The sequence below is a fragment of the Amphichorda felina genome (genome assembly GCF_050947745.1).
Source record: "Amphichorda felina strain 45539 chromosome Unknown scaffold_7, whole genome shotgun sequence".
In the NCBI taxonomy this organism is placed as follows: domain Eukaryota; kingdom Fungi; phylum Ascomycota; class Sordariomycetes; order Hypocreales; family Bionectriaceae; genus Amphichorda; species Amphichorda felina.
In genome coordinates this window covers 1,183,933-1,207,554 of record NW_028145043.1, presented here as the reverse complement: position 1 = coordinate 1,207,554, position 23,622 = coordinate 1,183,933, and the positions used below count along the sequence as shown (strand labels likewise).

Below are 23,622 nucleotides of genomic sequence, written 5' to 3'. Positions count from 1 at the left end.
TGCTTAGACACGAAATGTACACGGGCTGGGCCTCGTATGGCCAAGGCCTGCTTTGGATCAAAGGGAAACCGGGGTCTGGAAAGTCGACACTGTTGGGACATGTTCTTCGCAACGTTGTGGCGACGTCCAACATTGGGGAGAGTGACTTGATCCTCTCATTCTTCTTCCACGGCCGTGGCGCCGAGCTCCAAAGGACGCCGCTGGGCCTCTTCCGATCTCTTCTCCACCAACTTCTCAGCCAGACTCCTGATGCACTGCAAGATCTCGTAGCCGCTTTTCAAGAACGTTGCAGAACTGTTGGAGAGTCGAACGAAAATTGGCAGTGGCATCCGCGCGAACTGCAACGCTTCTTTGAGTCATCCCTTCGGGAGGTGCTGAAGACTCGGTCGGTATGGCTATTTGTCGATGCCCTAGACGAATGTGGTGAGGAGAGTGCAGTTGAGTTGGCCAATACTTTCCGGTCCTGGACAGGGACGCTCCTGGACACCAGCTCGAAGCATTTCCACATCTGTTTCACGTGTCGTCACTACCCCATGGGGCAAGTTGATTGCCAATTCCAAATTTGCACAGAGGAGGAAAACAAGGAGGACATATCAACGTTCGTTCATGGAAAGCTCTCATCGTTTACATCCAAAATTCCGGACTTGATAACATCGCGCGCCCAGGGTGTCTTCCTGTGGGCTTGGCTTGTGGTGAAGAAAGTACTAGAGCTTGACCGAAAGGGCGTGGGGTTGAACCATATGGAGGCAGAAGTCCTTTTGGTCCCTCAAAAGCTCCACGACTTATACCGTGAACTCATTCAAGGCATGGGGCCGGGCTCTTTGAAGCTCATCGAGTGGATTTGCTTTGCCATGCGCCCACTGTCACTAGACGAACTGCGGTGGGCTATGACTGTCGAGCCCGACTGCCAGCACGGATCGTTGCCTCAGTGCGAGAGCGCAGGAGATTTTCCATCCGAAAAAGAAAGGATGATGAGGCGCGTTCAGATGCTAAGCCGTGGCCTTGCAGAGATCGAGTCGGAGACGACGACTGTCCAATTTATCCACCAGTCCGTCAAGGACTTTTTCGTCGAGCAAGGACTATCGGTTCTGAATGAGACTGGCACAACCGACCTTGTAGTCGGAATGGCGCACAATCGACTTTCAAGGATATGCATACGCTACTTGGCGATTCTGGAGATTGATCGGTCAACAAGTTGGCAGGGTGGCCATTTGAGATCCGAGTATCCTTTCCTAGACTATTCCTCGACTTCGTGGGTGGGGCACATGAAGGAAAGCGACAATGCAAGGATCTCCCAAGAGGATCTTCTAGAATGCTTTACCTGGCCATCGGATACTGTCCTGGAGCGATGGGTATATATTTTCGGCATATTGGAGAACAATGGCGTTAACTGTCCGCCACAAGGGACCAGTTTGGCCCACGTCATGTCGAGGTATGGGGTGGCAACGGGGTTGGAGGCAGTTTTCAAAAGAGCTGGGGGAGATGTCCATGATATAGTAAACGCTAGAGATTCGCTTGGCCGAACACCACTTTGGTGGGCCGTGGCACAAGAACACGAGGCCGTCATAGAGCTGCTCCTCAAGTGGGGCGCTGATACTGAGGTGGCGGATAAGTGGCACCGGACACCGTTATGCTGGGCTGCTGTGAGAGGACAGGAGGCCGCCATGCGGCTACTCCTCGACCGGAACGCTAATATCGAGGCAGCAGATAATCACGGCCAGACGCCGCTCTCGTTCGCCGCGGTTCAAGGACACGAGGCGACCGTGCGACTGCTCCTCGACCGGGGAGCCCCTATCGACGGCACAGATTCGCATGGCAGAACACCACTGCGGTGGGCTGCGGATAAAGGACGTGAGGCTGTCGTGAGGCTCCTCCTCGACCGGGGCGCCGATGTCGACGCGGCGGATAATTCCGGTCGGACGGCGCTACTGTTGGCAGCGGAGAATGGGTATGAGGCTGTCGTGCGGCAGCTAGTCGACCGGGGCGCGGATATCGAGAAGCCAGATGCGTCTAGACGGACGTCGCTCTGGTGGGCTGCGGCGACAGGGCGGGAGGCCGTCGTTGGACTGCTCCTCGATCGGGGGGCCGATAGGGTTGCGGCGGATATAATGGGCCAGACTCCCCTATCGTGGGCTACTACTATCGGTCATGAGGGCGTCGTTCGGCTACTCCTAGATCAGGGCGCCAATGCTGTGGTGGAGGACAAGGAGGATCAGGCCTCGATGTAGACAATTAGGGCGTCGTTTCCCCTTGATGTGGTGCTGATGGGATAGCACTCCATACTTGCAGCGACCACGAGTTTATGTGCCAGATGAAGCACGCTCTGTAAAATCATAACCTGCATGAAGTAGGAGGATGCAATCATGCAAGAAATCGCGGCCTAGGGTGGGGCCCTACTGCGTCACAGCCGCCATGAATCATGATCCATCGAGTGGCCGGCCGATTATCTCCGAATCTTATCTGATCCGTCCCCTCTTCTCCCCTGCAACCCTGGAACACATCCCAGTAATTCCACCGACTGCCATATATGAATGACTACTGACAGCAAGACTTGAGACTTGGCACCCGTATACACCGATCTTGATCATGGCCTCAACCCATCGGCGTCTTCGCGTCGGTGTCGATGTCGGCGGGACAAACACAGACGGAGTTGTGCTCGACCCCGCTGAGACGCTGCCCGACCAGGCCATCAAGGCATGGCACAAGACGCCCACGACACCAGACCCCAGTGATGGCATCAACAACGCCCTGGCTGCCATGTTTCACACCGGCGAGGGTGCCGGTGTTGACCCTGCCCACGTCGCCAGCGTCACCATCGGCACGACGCACTTTGTCAACGCCGTCGTCGAAGCCGATGCCTCGCGCCTCTCCCCCGTGGCGGTCCTGCGCCTCTGTGGGCCCTTCTCCAAACACGTCCCCCCGTGTATAGACTGGCGCGATGATCTGAGGGATGTCATACTCGGCCACTACGCCCTCCTCAAGGGCGGCCTCGAGGTCGACGGCGACTTGATCTCCGATATCGACGAGGGAGAGATCAGGGCCCAGTGTGCCGTCATCCGCGAGAAGGGCATCAGGAGCATTGTCGTCAACGGCGTCTTCAGCCCCATCGACACGGTGGAGCGCCAGGAGGAGCGCGCGGCCGACATCATCAGGGCCGAGCTCCCCGGCTGCGACGTCGTCTGCTCCAAGGACGTGGCCAATCTCGGGTTCCTGGAGCGCGAGAACGCCGCCATCCTCAACGCCGCCATCCTGCCGTTTGCCCGCCGCACGATCCGCTCGTTCCAGAGGCCGATTGAGCGGCTGGGGCTGAGGTGCCTTGTCTTCGTCACGCAGAATGACGGCACTGTCCTGTCGGGGGACGTCGCTGCCCGGCTCCCCATACGGACTTTTTCGAGCGGGCCCACCAACAGCATGAGGGGAGCTGCGTTCCTCGTGCAGCAGGACCTCAAGGAGGATGTCATAGTCCTTGATATTGGAGGCACCACCTCTGATATCGGGCTGCTGCAGGCGAACGGGTTTCCTCGACAGCGGGCCGCGTACAGTGACCTGGAGGGAGTCAGGATGAATTTCCCGGGGCCCGATATCAGAAGTATTGGGCTGGGGGGTGGATCCATTGTCCGTCGGGAGGAGGAGCTCGTCGTGGGCCCTGATAGCATCGGGCACAGACTCGAGCAGGAGTCGGTCGTGTTTGGCGGCTCCACGCTGACGGCCACCGACCTGACCGTGCTCGGCAACCCGGCCCTGAGTATCGGTGATCGAACCCGTGTCCAGGATATAGTCTCCGACGCGGAGCTCTCCGATTTCAACGCCGCGGTCCGGCAGAAGCTGGAAAGGATCATCGACACGATGAAGACGTCACCCGGTGACATGCCCGTGATCCTCGTCGGTGGAGGAGCAGTCGTTGCGCCTGAGACCCTGCGTGGAGCGAGCCGTGTCCTGAAGCCGCGGTGGTCGGAGGTCGCCAACGCCGTCGGGGCGGCCATCGGCAGGGTCAGCGAGGTCGTGGACACGATCAAGTCGACAGAGTCGGAGTCAGAAGCCGATATTCTGCACAAGGTCAAGGCGGAGGCGGTGCAGAGGACTGTCGATGCTGGGGCGCTGCCTTCTTCGGTTGACATTGCCGAGGTGGACACGATGGCGCTGCCGGTAAGCTTCATGTTTATCCACCTGATGATGTGACACTGCTAATCGACCTCTTGTTAGTATGTCGCGAATATGAGTCGCTTCATTGTTCGTGCTGTGGGCAAGTTTGACCCTAGCAAGACAGTCCAGATCCCCACGACAGATCACGTATCCCCAGCAGAGGAAGACGGAAGAACTGGCCCTCTCAACCCGCTAATGCGTGAGACAAAGCCGCAGTCCCAACAGGAACACCAGCAGCCTCCCGTCAAGGTCGACGAGTACGTCCCCACCGTCCGCAACCGCACATGGTACATCTCCGAGACGGACCTCGACTGGATCACCACGGGCTGCTACATCCTGGGCACTGGCGGCGGCGGCTCGCCCTACTCAAGCATGATCCGGCTGCGCACGCAGCTCCGGCGAGGCTCCATCGTGCGCGTCGTGTCGGTCCAGGATCTCGCCCCAGACGCCCAGGTCGGCTGCGGTGGCGGCGCGGGCAGCCCAACCGTGGCCATAGAGAAGCTGGCCGGCGATGAGACGCTCGAGGCGCAGCGAGAGCTGTACAAGATGTGCGCCGCGCCGGCCACGCACCTCATCGCCATCGAGATTGGCGGCGCCAACGGCCTGCAGGGCCTGATCCTGGGCGCGAGCGACGCCATGGACCTGCCAGTCGTGGACGGCGACTGGATGGGCCGGGCGTTCCCGACAAAGTGGCAGACCACGCCGGTCGTCTTCAACGAGCGCAGCCCCATCTGGTCGCCCATCGCCATGGCGGACGGGAACGGCAACGTGGTCTCGATGCCGCGCGCGAGGTCGGACGCCCACGTCGAGAAGATCATGAGGGCGGCGCTCAGCCAGATGGGGTCCCTGGTGGGCACGGCCGAGGCCCCCGTGACGGGCGCCGAGACGAGGCGGTGGGCCGTCGAGAACACCATCTCGCAGGCCTGGAGGATCGGGAGGGGTGTTGCGCGGGCCAGGCAGGACCACCGGATGGCCCAGGTGGCCGAGGCCATCGTGGACGAGTGCGGCGGGCAGGCGGCGGGCCGGGTGCTGTGGAAGGGCAAGATTGTCGGCGTGGAGAAGACGCTGAGGAACGGGCATGCCTACGGAGAGTGCCTGATCCAGGGGGCCGATGTGGGCGGCGATGGCCGGGACGGTGAGCGCTTCCGGGGCGTGGTCAAGGTGCCCTTCAAGAACGAGAACATTGCCGCCATCAGAGTCCGCGACGACGGAGGCGAGGAGCGCCAGGAGGATGTGCTGGCCATGGCTCCGGATCTGGTGTGCATCCTAGATGCCCAGAGTGGCGAGGCCGTGGGAACCCCTGAGTACCGGTACGGCCTGCTCGTCGTCGTGCTTGGGCTCGCGGCCAGCGACAAGTGGACGGGGACGGAGCGAGGGATCAAGCTGGGAGGGCCCGAGGGGTTCGGCATCAAGCACCTGAAGTATACGCCCATGGGCATGTCGTATCAGCGGCCAAGGAGTGTGATTGACGAGTTTGATACTGTGTCCAGTTGAAGCTTCTATGAGGGTGTGGATGGTGCAAGGTGTGAACTTACTGGCCTCCTCAGCAGCCAGCAGGACCCTGATGGGCCGGGAAGATTGCCCACATGGTTAAATGTCACGAGTATGTTTTCGAAATGTATTCAGAAATTTATTGTAAGAGCAAATGTGTGTTGTTTTAGGAGTCGCTGCCCTAAAGCAATATAAGCTTCATTGTTGCTCTTCATGTTGCCAACAAACCTTATCGTGAACAACTCATCCTCGACCGCACGCCAACACTTGCGAATTCATCTTCTTAGTGTCACATACTTGCAATTAGATCTTTTCTTTTCTTTTAAATCATGTCTGAAAAGGTAACGGACACAGTATTTCCGGCGTCTTCGCCCAATCCTTCGGTATGAGCAGCCCACGCTGCCAGACACATATGAAGTCGCTGACGTGTTTCCAGGGCCACCCCAACATTATCTCTACTCAGTACCAGCACCAGTACCCCCTAAAATCCCCAGGGAGACGCTCATACCCGCCCTATCCTCAGAGCTGTATGATAACTGTGGACGAGTTTGAAGCCACAGGCGTCATACATGCCGGGAAGTCGTGGAGCACATTCGGGGGGGACCTGGCCTCGCGTCTAAGGCGGCTCATCCATGCCAAGGGCCGCAAGCGCGAAACGACTCCCGAGATGGAGGGGACCATGTTCTCCCCGAGGCACATGATGACGCTCGGGGGGTGGACCGCCTACATCAGCTTCGCCGTCGCCAACATGGCCATCCTGTACGTCGGCGCAGCCCTCCCCTGGGACGCGTACATCCCCAACAGCTGCGGCGACGGCGGGAACGGCTGCACCGTGGCGCTCAAGGTGCTCAGCTGGGTCTCGGCGGCGGACCTCCTGGGCCTGCTGCTGCTCCTCAACTACCTGGCCCTATGGAAGCCCGACAAGAGGAGGATATACTTGTGCGAGGTGACGTGTGCCGCGGCGGCGGTGGTTGCGGCCCTGGGCGCTGGAGGGATAGGGTGGAACATGTTCCAGCACATGCTATTTTTCGTGTACTGGTCGTTTTGCGGGCTCACGATTGGGCTCACGCCGATGGAGAGGGGGTTCTCCTGAGCTGTGCTGTGGGAGAGTACCCCGTTCGTGCGTGGTGAGCCGTGAGATGCAGATGGGTCATTAATGGTATGGATGGCCGAGGCGGTAGGTACATGGAGGAAGTAATACTCGGGAGATCCAGCTCATGAGTTCCGACGAGGTGTTTCTTCAACTTATTCCATTCTGTGTTCTAATTAATTAAGCTTAACGTTCAGCCTTGTTATAGCGCTCAGTGTGTGTGACCTATCTGTTCACAATCTTCTGGAAGATCAGTAGTCTCACACAAAAGAGGAGGAAGTTGCCCAGGCTATGCTATAAAGAAAGCATAAGAAGAGATCAAGGAATTTCGCGGTACAATAAGATAGAACACCTGGCTAGCTGGCTTTGTATCCAGTCACCACCTGACCGCTGCAGGTTAGTTCGCTTCCATTCTCATATCCTATCTAGCGCTCATTAACAAAATGCGCTTTTACCCAGCTAGGGCTTGTGAACTTTCTCCAATTCACGTCTCTAGTTTTGATTCAGCACAAGCCAACTCTGTCATCAGCAAGGACAATGATGTTGCTGTTGGCTAATCTGTTCCTTATAACGAATTAACCTATCTAGTTATAGTAGCCAATACTCGGATACTTCGAAATACTATCCGAACCCTTAAGACGACGGGAAGCCAATAACAAGGGCTTGGAATTTCTGGTCCCCAGATTTGAAATGAAGGCCAAACCAATACGTGTAGTTACTCTGTCTGGCGTTGTTGACGGAGAGGGTGCCCACGTGACCACGGGATGGCTACAAAGGACCCAAATTCAGTCTCTTCATATACGTCCCCGACTCAGAATTCGATATGCGCACACCCGTAATAGTAGCAGTACTTATTCTTTCAGATCTGTATAACCAGGATATGTGAGTCTTTTTCTTTACCACTTTCTCGCTTTAGCTTGATTTCACCTTGCTCTCGCCATGCCACTTCAACCACAGCCCACTATGATGGTTTCCCAATGGTGACTATCCCCTGCACGTTCTTTTCCGGAGTTCTTCAGAATGTATTCGCTTTCGTACCGACCTTACCTTGCAAGCGTATCAAGGTACCCTCCCACGTGTATCTTGCCTCTGACCCTTTGCCAGCTGTTCACAGCTGGCGGCGTTAGCCTGCAGACTGTGGCCTTCACCTCAACTTTACCAGCCATTGAACTGATGACGTCTTCCTGAGCTTGTGCCATTCACTCTGCCTTTGGTCAAGTTGCCTATTAACACCCCGGCTGTGCCTTCTTGAGCCTGACTTTCTATCTTCCACTTCACCACACCTCTGCATCAACTTTGCTCTTGGCTGTCTTTTTAAACAACCTTCTCTTTTTACCAAATCTCTGCATCGACTTTGGTCTTGCTTTATTCAAACAACATCTTCTTTCCACTACGCCTCTGCCTTCCACTGCTTGCGCATGCCGCCTTCACTCTTACGAAGCTGCCTCAAGTATGGCTGCTAAACTCAGCAACCTCTCCAACGAGGTCATCTCGAAGATTTGCACCTTTACACCCACCTCCGACCTCGCCAACCTAAGTCAAACATGCCATCTCATCCACGACAATGCCACCCGCGTACTCTACATGCGAAACGCCCTTGAAGAAGATTCCAGCGCCATCCCACATCTTGTCGAATTGGGATGTAGGAAGCCCAGGTACTCGGCAAAAGCGATGAAGGCGCTCGACCAGGCCTTCCTTTACGGTGGGGATCCCAACGCAGAGCAAAGAGACGGTGTTGGCACCATCGCCGCTCTAGCCATTGCTGCCGCCTACGGCAACGTTGCCTGGGCCCGGAAGCTTTGCGACCATGGAGCAGACCTGAAGAAAGAGTCCTACTCCCACTTTAGCGACCTCGCGTTCCCGGGCTTCAAACGCCGTCTGGCACAGCGTGACTGCCCTTTGAAGATGCCCAATTTTGAATATGAGCGCTGGCTTCCCCTGTGCATTCCCATGCTCTTAAACAAGAAAGACATGGTCGATTTCCTCATTGAAAGAGGCGCGCCTGCGGAACTCGCAAGAAGCAATGTCCCACGCGTGCCAAACCAACAACCCTGGCTGACGGTCCACCACGTCTGCGCAGTCGACAACAGAATGGGTCTCGGGGAGAGTCTTGTGACCCGCTTCGCAGCCTCAGTCAGCGTCAAGATGGAGTCTGGGTCGAGATCATGGTACGACGGGTGCACGCCTTTGCACGTGGCCATCTTGACCAGGAACACCCCCATGTTCGACGCTCTGATCTGCGCCCACGCCGAAATCAACGCTCGCGGATCGGAATACGGCTTTGCTCCCATCCACCTCGCCATCTCAGAGTGCGCCACCGCCTGCACCGCCGATGAACGCCGGCTGTTGCGTGACTACGTCTTTCGGCTTGTCGAAGAGGGCGCCGACCTGAACAGGACGGCCACCTACACGAGCTACACCCCCATCATGACCCTCATGGACTCGGCTTCCCTGAATTGGGATAGGTGCTCCAGGGACATGAGGCAGATTTTGGACCGGCTCGTGAAGAAAGGTGCCAACGCCAACTACATGACTCCCCACGGTCAAACATGCGCCATTGTCCTAGCCAGAAGAATTGGTTTCATGGGCTTGAAAGCCAGTCCATCGCTGACAAGGCTCGTCAAGGAACTGGTCACAGATCATAAGGTCGAGCTAAACCACCAAAGGTCACAGCGGTCGCTCCTTGGGGACTTGTTCATGACACTGGGCTCTTCTGACTCGGCCGAGGCCCCCACCAATCTCATAACCCAAGTCGTCAAACTGGGCGCTGTTCTTCACCGTACCGAAGCAAACCGGTTTTTTCCCAGGTGGGCAGTCGACTGTCAATTTCGGAGACTTTACGACATGAGCCAGCACAAAAATGACATCTCCTCGGGTGTCGTTTTCAACGCCTACTTGGGTGCCATTCGAGACCAGGACGTAAAGCGCTTCGATATTTTGTGGGATAAGATCGGCGCCCCCATGGCCCAGGAACGCCTAGCAGAAGAGGTCTTTGGTAACAAGAGAAACTACGCCAGGAAAATGGCCGATCGGGTCTTGGAGCGATTCACTTTTCACGGTTTTGGGTTTGTCCACTACGTCGTGGAACTCTTCCGCACTGGGGATATTGGACCAAAGTACGGGGAAAATGAGGCCATTGCGGACGTCAAGAAATTTATGGAGCGGGATGGTCCGTTGCTGGGCCGTGACTGGGACGGCAAGACGGCAGTTCAAAAACTTCGTGAATGTAAGAGGCCCAGCAACAAGCTGAGGCTGTTTTTGCTGGACGAAATGGATCGGGAGCGCGGTGACTATTGAGCAAGGTCGAGGGGATTTGGATTACGAGATCAAGGGAAACGAATTGATTCCCAAAAGCTGCTAGGATACAGTGGAATTTTCCGGAGCCGAGCACTGGGGAGGACAGGTTGACGAAGATTGTTAGGATACCAACTTTGCACAGAGTACCTAGGAAACTAAGATAGACAAATTGACAACTGTTGCAGCGATATCAGGGGAGGCGCTAATACTCGTAAATAGTGGTACACAGTCCACCTGGCATCAAAAATATAAGCTCTGTGAAATAAACTCTCGCCGCGTAGTATCCTTAGAAGCCCATACATACTACTGACCATTGAGGCACATCGGGGTTACATGGGCGCAGTGAAGGCCCGCGTCGAGCATGGAACAGACGTCTCAGCCGTGCTGATATGGTTGTCAACCTCGGCCGCTTGGCATGGCCTGTCAGCGTGGGCACAATGAGCAATAACTGTTCAGGTTCGAGAACAGTGGCTGTCGGTGCGATGCCTGTACCAGATGTTCAGTACTCGACGCTCAGACCTATGGCTGCCAGTGGTTCGATGGCAGTCTGATTTGCAAACAAAGTCTTGGGATGGGTGTCCGATGCAGGGCTGTGTCTCATAGACGGATCTGGGCGCTTTACAGGTGTCCGGGTAGGCATTCTTGATGTTTGTTTTTTCTCGAATTATCCATGCAAGGTCAAATGGCACCATATTGTAGACTCGGGCTATAAATGTAGCAGTAGCACCCTCGCCATGTCAGTGCCTGATGCTTAGAAGCTATGATATGACTCGTGAGGGGTCCCTTATTGAATACACTATATCTACTAGTAGCATTGTTTTGAGCCTTGTTTCGTCGTGAGCCTGATAACAACATGGACCACAAACCCACGCTCGACCTATAATCATATTTACATACGCTAGCAATACTAGTCCTAATGTATCGGTACCTAGTATCCGTAGTCTCCTCCCCAAATCTTGGCGAAACTTTGACCAAGGCGTTAAAACGCCACTACCTCTTGGCTGCGGGGGCTGCCTCTAACTGTATGTGTTACCTCTAGCAGTGTGGTGTTCCTCTAGCTAAGTAGATATGACGGCTGCCTCTGAATAGGTATTTTTGTAAGTATATATATCAAATCCACACTGCTGTGTATAGGACGCAGGTATCTATTTATTGCACAGCAGGGACAGCAGCAAAGCTACCCAGACAGGGATTCTACAATGGGCCTAGGAGACATGCAATTTGCGGGGAATGGAGAGCCAAGGCAGGACAGATTGATAACAAAGATTGCCATGATAAGGGATTTGCCGAGAGGAGGGGACCGAAGCGGAACTAAGTGAGAAAATGCTGCTAGGACGCGGGAGACGGCGGTATGCGGGCCATCTGGGGTCATAGACTCGTGGTGTGAGTGAGCTCCATGAAATAAACTCCCGTCATGGATCATCAGTGGAAATCCCTACAGTGCGCGGGTATAATAGTTGGTGTTGAACGGCTAGTTGACTTGGTGATTTTCTTTGATTTCCATGTATTGTTTGCTTAGTAGTTTGACAATCCCGGCACTTGAAATATCTAGTCCCGTAGTATCTCATATGTATCTATTATTCTTTTGATGACTGGATAGCTACAATCCCATGTCTCCCGTACTGTAAGACGGTGACGCTTTGATGGCTGAAGAATTACTATGTCTTTGATCTTTGTGGCCACGTCCGTGGGATCATTGATACCTATTATCAGCAGTCCAGATTCCAAATTCCGGGTTCCCACAGGCCGCGTGTCACCAGGCAGTTTGCCATGGCGATTGGCGAGTCGCAATCGCACGAGATCTGCCTCCACGTCCCAGCATCTACTACCATCATCTGCCGCCTCCCCTGAATTGCCTGATTAAGCAGGTTGAGACGGCATCCCCTCCGCGCGACCGCGACCCCGTGCAACACTGCACTGACTACAGTGGCTGGTATGGACGTGCCGAGCCCCGAGGTGCGCCATATTATTCATCATCCCAAGGGCGAGAATGCAGCAAATGCAGCAAATGCAGGCGTTTCAGGGTCTGGCGCATGTGCCCTTATCTTCGGCCATGAGTGGCCCCCCCGTGGCCTCCTCCACCCACCCGCCTCCACCCCAGCGTTTCGCCCAACGAGTGCCTCGTTTGGGAACCCGTGGCCGGCAATTGAGGGGGGGGGAGAAGGCGGCCTGCATCGTGCATATCTCTTGGCCCTGGGAAGTGCCGATCTGGGTATCTTTCGGGCCAGCGACCTGCGCAGTGATTGTCGAAACAGGTAGGTTGGGGGGGATGCTTGGGGGGCTTTTGGGGGCTTTTGGGGCCTTGCGCCATGCGGAGGTGCAGACCCGCTGCGCCAGATGAGTTAGGTGCTGGGATTCATGGGCTCAGCAGATGGGGTGCGCTTGTGTGTAAGATGGGAGGGGACCTGAGCGAGCTGCCAGACATGGGCAATCGCACGGGTCCTGAGACAACGGCGGCGTATACATGGCTATTAACATTTCCCCGGCACCATCGGAGGGCTCCGCCTGTGCGCTGGTTACAAAAATCTCCCTGTTCCCGCCGGTTCTTTGGTGGTGCTTTTCCATGTTGTTTTGTTGTTCGTCGCACTCTTCCACCTTGATCCTCGACACATCTGCCCATCATGAAGGCCATCGCTGCTGTTCTCTTCTCCGCCACTGCTGTGCTTGCCAGCCTCCCGGTAAATAACCCTCATCCCTTCCCTCCCTCCCCCCTCGCTCTGCGAGGTAGAAGGTAGACGAAGAGAATACATCTGACAGAAGCAGCCCGGCATCCCCAGCGAGTCGACGGCCCGCTCCCTGCTCGGCGGACTGACCGTCACCGAGCCCGAGGATGATGGCAGCTATGACCGCGACCTGTTCCCCCACTGGTCGACCATTGAGGGCAACTGCAACACCCGGTAAGCCTGCAAATGCTGCCTCGGCCCTCTACTAGCCGCAACAGGAGCCTGACCAGATACAGCGAGTACATCCTGAAGCGCGACGGCGACGATGTCGAGGTCGGCAACGACTGCTACCCCACTGCCGGCTCCTGGCTCAGCCCCTACGAGGGCGACACCCAGACTGTGCCCAGCAAGATCTCCATCGACCACATGGTTCCCCTGAAGAACGCCTGGATCGTGAGTTTCCCCGCTCTCGTGTCAGACCCATTTTGAGTTGGTGAAGTTGACTAACATAAACAATACAGTCTGGTGCCTCTGAGTGGACCACCGACGAGCGCGAGGCTTTTGCCAACGATATTAAGGGCCCCCAGCTCTGGGCCGTGACGGGCACCGTCAACTCGTCCAAGAGCGACAAGAGCCCCGACAACTGGAAGCCCGAGCTCGAATCCATCCACTGCGACTATGCTGCCGCCTGGATCAAGGTCAAGAGCGACTACGACCTGTCGGCCAGCTCTGCCGAGGTTGCTGCCCTCGAGGAGATGCTCGACACGTGCTAGACGTAGACGTATATACTGGTATATATACCTACTGCACATACCGCAACTATGTATATAGTTTTTTTTTCTTGATGATGAGATGACAATGATAGTCTCCTACTGCAGACTCACTCAAATTGACCAGAATGGACTATCATGGTACTATGATGTTGCTCGACGTATGAACTCTAAGTGACAGTAGATTGTGCTCCTTGACAGAGAGATGCTCCAATACACACGGAGTAGCATAGACCACGCCAGCTGCAACGCCGACCCCCAAGAGGGCCCCTCCAGCCAATACACATTCACACTCCGCCTTCCCATAGGCCCCATAATGTCCGAGTCTCACCCCTAAATAACCCCGGGAACGGACCCCAAGCCGCGATGGCCCGGACGGGAAAATGTGGGGCCGTGGGAAAACGTGTGAAATGATTGGTGGAGAAGCTACAGATGGGAGAATGGGAGTACGGAGTACTTCAACAAGAGGACGTCCACTAGAAAGTCTTTAAGAAACGTCATCGCTTCTTCTTTTCAAACAAGTAACCATATCCCGTTGTATCATTCGGTCCTTAGTCCCTCCTTACTACTCCAACGCGCCCAAGAGCCGCCAGTACTTTTACTCTAACACGATGCTACACACGGTAAAAGCCTATGGTATCCGATTCGCAGAAACACTCCCTCCATATCATCCCTACCTAGCAGAGCAATCTGCATAAAACGACCTGAAATGAATCGCCTATTAGTATATCACCCCGCAAACAGGCTTGTTGAGACTGACTCCGACCTCGCATCCTAGCCGTCATCGTCAAAGGGGAACCCACCCAACCCATTCAGCACCAGCGCCTACGCATAAAGCTCCTCCTGGTCGATGCCCCCCTCCGCCTCGGGAACCAAAAGTAGACCGACGCGGGATCCGTCGTGTGCATGTTGGCCCTACCTTCCCCGCAGGCCCAGAGCGTGGAGCGCGCCTAGACCATGTACATACGGTGCCGCCTTGTACTCCCCAAAGTCCGTGGACATGCCTGCTGCGGAGGAAGCAGTCGATCCTGTGCAGCAAGGCGTCTGCTCCGCGCCAACTCGAGCTCCTGTGTTACAGTTTAGTACGTCGAGATGTCGTGCTCGTGTGGGCCCCCGGACCATGGCGTTCCACTTCCAGGAAAAGATTTCCTGTTACACTAGAACCGGCTCATGCGGAAGGTCCGCTAGGCGTTGGCCGAAGTTAGGCACCACTACAGAATGTACGCCGTAATCTCGAGGGGGAGGTGTTCGATACAGCATTGGGTGTGTTCCTTGGGGGAGTCGTGCGAGGAGTCGTTGGGGTTCTCACTCATAATGGATACTTTGGAGTTGCCGGCTTTAAAATTTCAGGAGGGGTGGTCACGCTGGCTTATACCAATCCAGGGGGGGGTCAAGTTGTACAGAAAGGTAAACGGACACTCATTCACAGTTCAAACACAGGCCACTGCCTTGATCCTAGTCTCCCTGGTTCTTCTCCTCACCTACTAGGTAGGCACAGTGAGGGTCATAACCAGAGACAGTGAGCCAGGTGTATAGATACAGTATCAAACAATCCACCATGGCCAGTGTCAATGAGGGCTAGACCTGCGGAACGACAGAAGGGGAGCCGAAACGGCCAGAAACCTAGACGTGGTTCAGAAGCTCGCCCAGCCTGGTGCTACTCGTCACTTTCACGGTGTACCTCGGGCCTTCACAATTCCCCCCCCCCCCCCCCCCCCCCCCCAAGAGCACTAAATGAGGTGAGAGGCATAAGAAGAAACGCTCGACTTTGTTCAATTACAGTATAGACATAGAGGGATTATTCGTAGTATCTGGGGTATCCGAGAATACAGCACAGGAGTGGATGATAATAATAACACAAAAACGCCAAAGTCTCATGCGGCGTAGATCATGCATGCGCGCTCTCACTTTCGTCTTCATCTTCTTTCCGCTTCGTTCTTCGTTTCTTTTTTTCGGCTCGTTTCTCCCACCTTCCTCGTTTCCAAATTCATGGCCGTATCGTCACGTCGCCCTCTCCTTCCTCCCCGCTCATGTCGCTGTCCGTGAGGTCTCCCCTGGCAGCTCGCTGCGCCAGGTCTCTCTCGGTATAAATTTGCTGCTTCCGGTTCTCTGCCTGCAGCAGGCAGTCGACGTAGGTCCTGAACTTGACAATCTCGCGAAGCAGGTACGCGCTTTTGCGCTCCCAGTTGGCCATGGCCTTGACCGCGTTCTGCCCGCGTGGCGTGAAGGCCAGGAGCATCGGACTGCGCAGCTGGTTGTGGGACTGCAGCTCGTCCTCGATGCCTTTGACGTAAGCCTGGAGAGTCGCCAGCTGCTCGCCCTCGCTAGCATTGCTCGGCCGCAGACTCTGTGTGGGGGGCGCCCACACGGCAATGTGGATGCGATCACCAGGGAGCTTGCCACGTCCGGTTGCGCTGGTGAAGGCTGCGGTAGCTTGATCGATGCTGGCAGACCGGAAGCTGCTGACGCTAGACTTACGACCGTGTGCTGCGTTGCTCCCAGGCCGGGTGTCGCGTCCGCTCGTCGATCCCGCCTTGTCGTTAATGGCGCTGACGAGGGAGTTGTTGACAATAGCGTCGCCCCAACCATACTCGATGTTGCTTATGCCACCAATCAGGGGGTGCGTGCTCAAACGAGCGCTCCAGTAGTTGGCCGTCGTGACAAACTCCTTGATGAGCTCGGGCGTCCCGACCTGGAACAGATGCACCGCTCCCGTGGGCAGGCTGAGCGCCCAGACGTGCGGCCGCGTCCTCGAATACCCGGGTGCAGGCAGAGCCGATGCTAGCGTCTGTCGGAGGTTGAAGGACCCGACGTTGGTCGCATTGTCCTGCCAGTTGCCTCCGCCAACAGGTCCGGCCGGTGCCCTCGAGCGGCTCTTCTGTCTCATCGACTTGTTCGGGGAGAAGGAGAACAGACTCATCTGACCCTTCTGAACAACAGCAAACACCTCGCTCCAGTTCCTCTCCTTGGCCTTCTTGTCCACACCGTCCAGATGGTGCTTGTGGATGACCATGCCCTCCTTAACCCAGGGCGGCCCAGCCAGCTCCAGCGACTCATCCTCCAGAAACTGCGTGGCTGAGAAATCCGCACTAAGTATAGAAGGCGCTGTCTCATGCCCGTGGGTGTCTTCATCACGGATGATGGCCTGGCTAAGGGCGTTTGCGAAACCTATAGACTGCTGGTAGTCTCCTCGGAACATGTGGGAGCCCAGGGAATCTTGCGAGGCTGACATCTGGGTTCTACCAAGAGACTGTCGGCTCCACGAAGCCGAAGACGACATGGCCGGGCTCCACATGGAGTCGCCCTCGTCGAAACTAGTGCGGCTAGAATGAGGACCGCTCCGGCCCAGCCCAGTCCTCGACCGGCTCTTTGACGCCCAGCGTGATGTGTTCCCACGGCTCTCCGCGACACGGCCCCGTGCAGACAGATTGCTCTCCGAGGGCGCCTTGCTTAGGACACTCGGGGTTCGCTTGAGCATTCCAATAACGGACAGGCTGTTCTGCGAGGGCGCAGAAGGAATCGGCTTCGCAGGGTCCGCGCCGAACAAGGGCAGTCGTTCATCGCGAATAGAGCTGTAAATACCCTTTAGGACAACCTCAACTTGTTCTTCCCATCCTTTCATCGTGCCATAATAGGGGGCCTTGACAAGAGGCCCGCAGTCCTCGGCACCCTCACCTGCGCCAGCGTCTTGGACATCAACGCGGGGTGGAGGCCGGAATGAATGCCTAAAAGATCTCCGTCCCTCCGCAGTAGGTGTCGTCGGCTCATCGGTGTTCAACATAGAGTTCTTTTCAGGCAGGATGCTAGGTCGTCGCTCGAACGCGTCAGGCACTACCTCGGAGACGGCCTGTGTGATGGTGCCCATGGTGTTCTTGACGAACTGGCTGCGGGTCATCTTCTGCTCAATATCGGCCATGTGCAGGTCGGTGTTCAGCAGCATGATCGAGTAGCAGATGGTGTGGATGACATCTAGACATATTAGCTATAGTCGTGCATGGAGATAGAATAGCACTGCTTACCGGTCGCCTTGAACCCGTGGTTGGGGTTACAATCGCACCACCGCTTGGAGAAGGCCACAAGAATGCGGTCCACTTGCTGAGTTTCCGCCCGGAACACCAGACGCCCACAAACCTGCCGCAATGAGTACACTACGCTGTGGCTCGCGAAATCATACAGCTCCATGTAAGCCTGCAGCGTCCGCTGACGGACAGTGCCTTCTTCGCCCATCCACGAGGCAGCCTTCTCCTTCTGAATGAAATCCTCGTTGCCATCATAAATCTTTTGCGCCTTGGCCCTGTCATCCTCAGTGGGCTCCCCGACCACAAAGTTAGGCTCGTCTAGCGGTTTATTCTTGAGCGAAGCCGTGACCTTGGAGCCGGGCCCGTCAGTGGGCTTATCGACACGAACATTCGGCGTCCCCGTCCTTGTAGGTCCCGTCGACGCGGATCCAGTACTCTTCGATACCTCGAAAGGAGGACCGAGACTCGACTTGTTCTCCGCCTGAGTCGCCGGCCTCCTGGAAGACTTTGTCTGTGGCCGAATTGTGTCATCATTCCTGGCGCCCTTCTTATCTTTAGGCTCCTTTGTCTCGCTCTTGCTCAGCTTTGGCGCCGTAGGCGTCGGCGTCGCCTCATCGTCGTTATCACTTCCAATGTCGAGGTTCAGGAAAGAGTTGTCCCTCGTCGTGTCCCCTTGCGTGGGCTGCCTTGAGGGAGAGTCTTCCCGCTCATTGCGGTCCCGATCCAAGTTGGAATTGACCTTTCTTATCCGGGCGTTCGGACTCGGTTCGTAATCGGGCGAGAACTCCCGCTGGAACTCCTCTCTAGGCTGCTCTCCCTTACTAGGGGCGGCGGGCGTGTCGTACAGGTACTGGTTCATAACCTGGCGTAGACTGCTGACAGGACTGGACTCGGGCATGGGCACAAACTTGTCCTTGTCCGTGACGGTTGAGATGGGCGGGACGGGGGGTACGTCGGTCGGGACCGGGGGCGCCTCGTCGGCGACGGACTTCTTGCGTCGGCGGAAAAAGGACGACGGCTTCTTTTGTAGGGTCGGGTGGTTCGAGTAGGACGAGGCGGTGTCGCGGGGCTGAGGAGCGGGTGCTGCCTTGGGCTGGGTCGGCTGGAGGGGCATCTTGTTGCAGCCGGGACTGTCACCGCCCTGCTCGGCCGAGTTCAACCGCGAAGGGCGATTCGAGTCGGCGGCCGGGCTGGGGGCCGGGGTGGACTTGGACGAGCCACCGCCAAAGACTCTCTTGAAGAAGCCAGGTCTTTCCTTTGGCGGAGGAGGTGGAGGGGCGGCGGTCGCGGCAGGGCGCGGCGGCTCCTTGAGCTTCCCGTAGCCGACATTCGGGGCGGGTGCAGACTCGAGGCCCGCGGCTGCTGGCGCTGCAGGCATTGGGGGTGCGGGTTCCCGCGAGTTGGGCGCCTTGCTTCCGCCAGACGAGCTCTTAATTGAGCGAGCGGTGCTGTGGTTTCGATGCGTCGACGGGCGCTCGGGGCGATCGCGTGGAGGCGGTGGGAGGATGGGCGTCGACGGCGACCGTTTGGGACCGCCTGGCACAGTGGGCGTCGGTGCAGCGTCGAAGTCGTCGGTCAGGAAGGTGTTGATAAAGTCTGTGTGGAACAACGGCGACTGTGGCACATCCTCCAGCTGCGGGTACACCTGCTGGTGGTTGTGGTGGTGGTGGTGCTGCTGCTGCTGTTGCTGCACCTGCTGCTGCACCTGCACCTGCTGTTGTTGTTGTTGTACCTGCTGCTGCTGCTGCTGCTGCTGCAATGGCTCCTTGGCCTGCTGCGGCCCGTGATCAAAGCTGGCTGAACGGCCAACCCCGCGGTTCCAACGCTGGCCTCCGCCACCACTATTATTATTATTACCCTGGGCCTGCGTCTGCTCAATGCTGGTCACGCTGCTGCTTTTGCTGCCTCTGCCACCTCTCGCATGGTTGCCGCGAGACACGGGCGGCCGGTTAGTGTTGAACCTCGCAGGCGCGTCCTGGGCAGCGGCAGCGGGAGCGGTGCTGCTGTTGCTGCGGCGTCCCCGCGAGTACTGGTTCGACAACCGGCTCGAGTTGTCGTCGCCCGCGCCCTCGTAGTCGGAGCTATGCGAGAATTGGCGCCCGTGGCCTTGTTGGTCTTGCCAATTGCTGGCATGCGCAGCGCCGTCCTCGTCCGGTCTGTATCGCGGAATGTCGAAGAAGCGCGGTGAGTCGTCGTCGTCGTCATACTGGGGCGGGTTGCTGTGAGGTGGCATGGAGAACTGGTCGAGGGACAGCAGCATGTTGGTGACGAGCGAATCACGCGTGACATTCCGGGGAGACAGCGACAGGTCGTGGGAGTCCCGCTGGAGGACGCGCGAGGCGTTCTGCTCCGCCATGACGGCGTCGACGGGAGTCTGGTTGTCTAGAAACGATTCATCAGGGTTGTGACGCGCGCCGTCGCCTGGTGCAGCGGTGTCTCTGGTGTGGCGAGAGCCGGGAGGAGCAGACCGGGCGGCCAGGGAGGTGTCAATATGGAGGTTCGAGGGCATCGTCCGCACGCGTATCACAGTGTCACAGCCCTCGCACCGTCTGTCCCGTGGTAGCACTGGGAGCAGATGGTGTTGTGTTGCTGTTGCCAACCAGACGGTTCGCACAGGAGGTCTCAGTTGACACTCGGGGAAACCCAGCAAGCAGGGATGGGAGAGTCAATTATGCCAGGGGCCCAGATTGCATAGCAGATTGGATGTCTGGGCGGCGTCGCGGGTGGAATTGTGCAGACGCGCGACGCCGGGATGCCGCAGCGCCGCCTCTCCGTCTCGGCGGTCTCGCAGTCAGGAAAAAGATTTGCCCCTTGGTTCAAGTTGGTTGGGCCTTGGGCCTCCTATCTCCCACATGGATCCCGGGGTCCAAAGGTCATTCCAGACCCCAGTCCCCAGTCCGGTTTTGGGGCCTGGCGGCCGGCGGTGAGGCGCCACTCAGGGGTACTGCACACCTGCGACTGGCTCAGTCCCCTTTTGGTCAAGGGGGCTTGCCAGATGGTGGTGCACAAGTCATTACGAGTGGGTGGTTCGTCGCGGGGGACGCTGATACATTGTCTGGGCCTGGAATTGTGCCGTGCTTGTGCATGCGCCTGAATTACAAGTTCGTCTGGGGTTTCCTTTTCCTCATTGTTACATGCCCAAATTAGTGGCCGCAGCATCACCGAAAAGCAAAGCCATCATCTTCACGCGACAATGAGCTGCAGAATTAATAACAGATTGTACGGAAATATGGCACTGGGTTCATTTATACCATCCTGCAGTTACCATTATGCCGCTTATTCATACTAACAGTGTTTTCGCATATACGAGTACGCATAATACTCGCAGGCCCCAGTCTTGGGTTTCTCTGCGAAGCAATCATGCCTAATGTCGTGGCACGTTGTTGGTAACAATCGACATGACTGCGATATTAATAGATATGCCCTGACTCTTGGGCATTGGAGCCCAATGCGTGCAATGATCCATCACTTGGCCTCCATTTCTCTAGTCGCTCACCTTCAGAGCCCCGAAACCGGCGCTATATCTATAACGCAGACGAGGCAAGACTCGGCCCCGATTCCAATTCGTGGGACATGGGGCGCATATACATTTCCCCAGGGCTACGTCGAAGTTGTGTGCCCGGTGCGAGGATACGGAGTTGGCCTTTTACCACCAGCTGTTACGTACCGTCAGCCCATGGCCTCAACAAACGTATCTGGAAGTAATGCTATATGATATGCGGCCTAAGCCTACGAAGTACGGGATCGACTGTTTCGTAGTGGGATGCGACAGCCGGCTGTACGCATACGCTCAGATGCCCATGAACGTATCGACGTAAATTATGGATAGGGAATTCTCAGATTCTTATCCTTCTAGCTAGAACGGTGACGAACGACAGGGTGGTCACGTGCCCTCTACCTCTAGGCCAAGGAATCAACCCTACTTGTAGATGCCTAGAGCACCAATCTCGTAACAGTTCTTGTTATAGGACCTATTGGTGGTAAATGTATTATATAGAGTGTGCTCAGAGTGAGTTGTCGACGAAACGATCTCCTCCGCACCGAAGTTCGTGATGCTGTGCAGGGTCACAGCTTCTAGAAGACTCGGGGGGTTCGGTTCAGCTGAGACGGATGCAGCCAGTCAGTCAGAATACAAAGCGTGAGAGCTAATTGGAGCAAAATAAATAGCCCGTCTGGAAAAAAGAGATGATGGAAAATAGCTTTGGGGTTTTCATGACGGTTAACTGTGTTGTTGCTGTGGAATCTACCTACGGACATGATGCCTTCTGATCACAATCGAGCGTATGACACACATCGAGACGGGAAGAGAGTTGTGAGCGATAACGATAACAGTTCAAGCACCAACGTCATCGCGCTTGGTACGTGATTTCAAGTGTCTCCAACTGAAGGTGGGGGAGGGGCACTGAATTTTGGCCTCACCATTCCGCGACTTACATGAAGGGTACCCTCCCAAGCTTCTTCGCAACTGTACAGCCAATTTGCTCCGGCCTGAAAAATTCTCTAAGTTGCGCCCTCAGCACTCGTCCTCATGGATGGTACCACACGCATCGCGACGCTCGTCGACTGGGCCACCAGCCACGGCGCTTCGCTACATCCCTCCGTCCAGGTCTACGACGACCCAGCCACAGGTTTCTCGTTCCGCGTCGAGCCCTCGAACAGCTCGCCTCTCGCGCCCTGGGAACGTGTCGTCGGTCTGCCCACATCTCTGTCACTATCCTATTTGAACGCCGTGAGTCCTGGGCCGGCATTCCACAGCGAATTCCTCTCCAAGACGCCACCACACGTCGTCGGGCGCCTCTTCCTGGCCAAGCAGTATCTCCTGGGCAGGGACTCGTTCTGGTGGCCGTACATCCAGGCGCTCCCCCAGCCCGGTGATACCGACAGCTGGGCCCTGCCGCCCTTCTGGCCCGCAGACGATGCCGAGCTGCTCGAGGGCACCAATGTTGAGGTTGGCCTGGAAAAGATCAGGGCCGATGTGAGGAGGGAGTTTGGCGACGCGGCCGAGCTCCTCAAGCTCTACGGTGACGAGAAGGACAGGTCCATCTCCATGCAGCTCTACCAGTGGGCCTACTGCATTTTCTCCAGCCGTAGCTTCAGGCCCAGCCTCGTCCTCGCCGAGAGGGACCAGCAGTCTCTCCCACCGGGCGTCAGCATTGACGACTTCTCCGTCCTGCTGCCGCTGTTCGACATTGGCAACCACGATATGACGGCCGACGTACGCTGGGATCTGCGCCACGACGCCCCGAGCTGCTGCGAGCTCCGGGTGGGCAAGGAGTTTGGCCCCGGCCAGCAGGTCTACAACAACTACAGTATGAAGACCAATGCGGAGCTGCTCCTCGGCTACGGCTTCATGATTCCTGAGTCAGACAGGCTGCACAACGACTATACCCACGTCCGGAAGCGCACCAACACCCCCAAGGCGTCCGAGGAGTACTACATCTCCCGACGCCCCATGGACCACCCGAGCTCGCTGCTAGGTAGGTACAGGCAAGAGCTCACCGTCGATCTGCCCCCGGGGAAGACCATGGTCGGCGCGTTTCGACACGTCCAGCCTGACATGGTTTGGGACATCTTCTGCACGCTCAACCCCCCCGAGGAGCGCGCCCGGATCCTGCCCATCAACAGCAGCTGCGGCGAGGAGGACGCGGAGAGGCAGCGGCAGCACAGGTTCTTCAGCGGAGAGGTCGAGGAGGGCTCGGAGGCGCATGCGGCGCTGGAGCACACCATGGCCATCATCCAGCACAAGGTGATGCAGGAGCTGGAGCGGCTGGAGGAGACGGACGTGGAGGTGTCGCCGGGCGACGAGGAGGCGCTGAGCAGGAATCAACGGCTGGCGCTCGAGTACAGGCAGCGATGCCGGATGGTGTTGGAAAATACCCTAGAGGCGATGGGCGCTGGCGCAGAGGAATGAATAGGCATGTTTTCTTTTGGTCCTGGAGTTGATGACGGTGGCAATGTTGCACCTCGATGAATGCATTACCTAGGGCCTATTTGATGTGCGACTGTATGACCAGTAGTCGGTAGTTCCACATGTCAGTACGAGTATCCGTATTACTGCGTTTTCCCCATTTCACTCACCCCCACCATCCAACCTTCAACCATCCTTCACCAAAACCACAACCATCACCATCACCATCGAACCATTATCC

At 56.8% G+C, this 23,622-nt stretch overlaps 7 protein-coding genes across 7 annotated transcripts; 6 read left to right on the top strand and 1 right to left on the bottom strand.

Annotated features, from left to right (window-relative positions):
* Positions 1 to 1,424: 1,424 nt before the first annotated feature.
* On the top strand, positions 1,425 to 2,228 carry ACO1O0_007178 (ankyrin repeat domain-containing protein; the record flags this gene model as incomplete). The annotated part of the gene is made up of 2 exons (XM_083196551.1): positions 1,425 to 1,432; positions 1,508 to 2,228. The coding sequence occupies 2 exons, from the start codon at positions 1,425 to 1,427 to the stop codon at positions 2,226 to 2,228; spliced, it is 729 nt and encodes a 242-aa protein (XP_083047759.1).
* Positions 2,229 to 2,586: 358 nt separating this feature from the next.
* Positions 2,587 to 5,637, top strand: ACO1O0_007177 (hydantoinase/oxoprolinase family protein; the record flags this gene model as incomplete). Its single annotated transcript, XM_083196550.1, has 2 exons — positions 2,587 to 4,146; positions 4,204 to 5,637. 2 exons carry the CDS (start codon positions 2,587 to 2,589, stop codon positions 5,635 to 5,637), a joined length of 2,994 nt encoding a protein of 997 aa, XP_083047758.1.
* Positions 5,638 to 6,046: 409 nt separating this feature from the next.
* Positions 6,047 to 6,727, top strand: ACO1O0_007176 (uncharacterized protein; the record flags this gene model as incomplete). Its single annotated transcript, XM_083196549.1, has 1 exon — positions 6,047 to 6,727. The coding sequence occupies one exon, from the start codon at positions 6,047 to 6,049 to the stop codon at positions 6,725 to 6,727; it is 681 nt and encodes a 226-aa protein (XP_083047757.1).
* A 1,449-nt stretch (positions 6,728 to 8,176) lies between these two features.
* Positions 8,177 to 10,021, top strand: ANKRD61 (Ankyrin repeat domain-containing protein 61; the record flags this gene model as incomplete). Its single annotated transcript, XM_083196548.1, has 1 exon — positions 8,177 to 10,021. One exon carries the CDS (start codon positions 8,177 to 8,179, stop codon positions 10,019 to 10,021), a length of 1,845 nt encoding a protein of 614 aa, XP_083047756.1.
* Positions 10,022 to 12,642: 2,621 nt separating this feature from the next.
* ACO1O0_007174 (HNH endonuclease family protein) lies at positions 12,643 to 13,457 on the top strand (the record flags this gene model as incomplete). The annotated part of the gene is made up of 4 exons (XM_083196547.1): positions 12,643 to 12,699; positions 12,779 to 12,918; positions 12,975 to 13,137; positions 13,206 to 13,457. 4 exons carry the CDS (start codon positions 12,643 to 12,645, stop codon positions 13,455 to 13,457), a joined length of 612 nt encoding a protein of 203 aa, XP_083047755.1.
* A 1,984-nt stretch (positions 13,458 to 15,441) lies between these two features.
* On the bottom strand, positions 15,442 to 19,982 carry ACO1O0_007173 (uncharacterized protein; the record flags this gene model as incomplete). Its single annotated transcript, XM_083196546.1, has 2 exons — positions 15,442 to 17,423; positions 17,474 to 19,982. The coding sequence occupies 2 exons, from the start codon at positions 19,980 to 19,982 to the stop codon at positions 15,442 to 15,444; spliced, it is 4,491 nt and encodes a 1,496-aa protein (XP_083047754.1).
* A 2,019-nt stretch (positions 19,983 to 22,001) lies between these two features.
* Positions 22,002 to 23,384, top strand: ACO1O0_007172 (uncharacterized protein; the record flags this gene model as incomplete). Its single annotated transcript, XM_083196545.1, has 1 exon — positions 22,002 to 23,384. The coding sequence occupies one exon, from the start codon at positions 22,002 to 22,004 to the stop codon at positions 23,382 to 23,384; it is 1,383 nt and encodes a 460-aa protein (XP_083047753.1).
* Between the last annotated feature and the right edge of the window lie 238 nt (positions 23,385 to 23,622).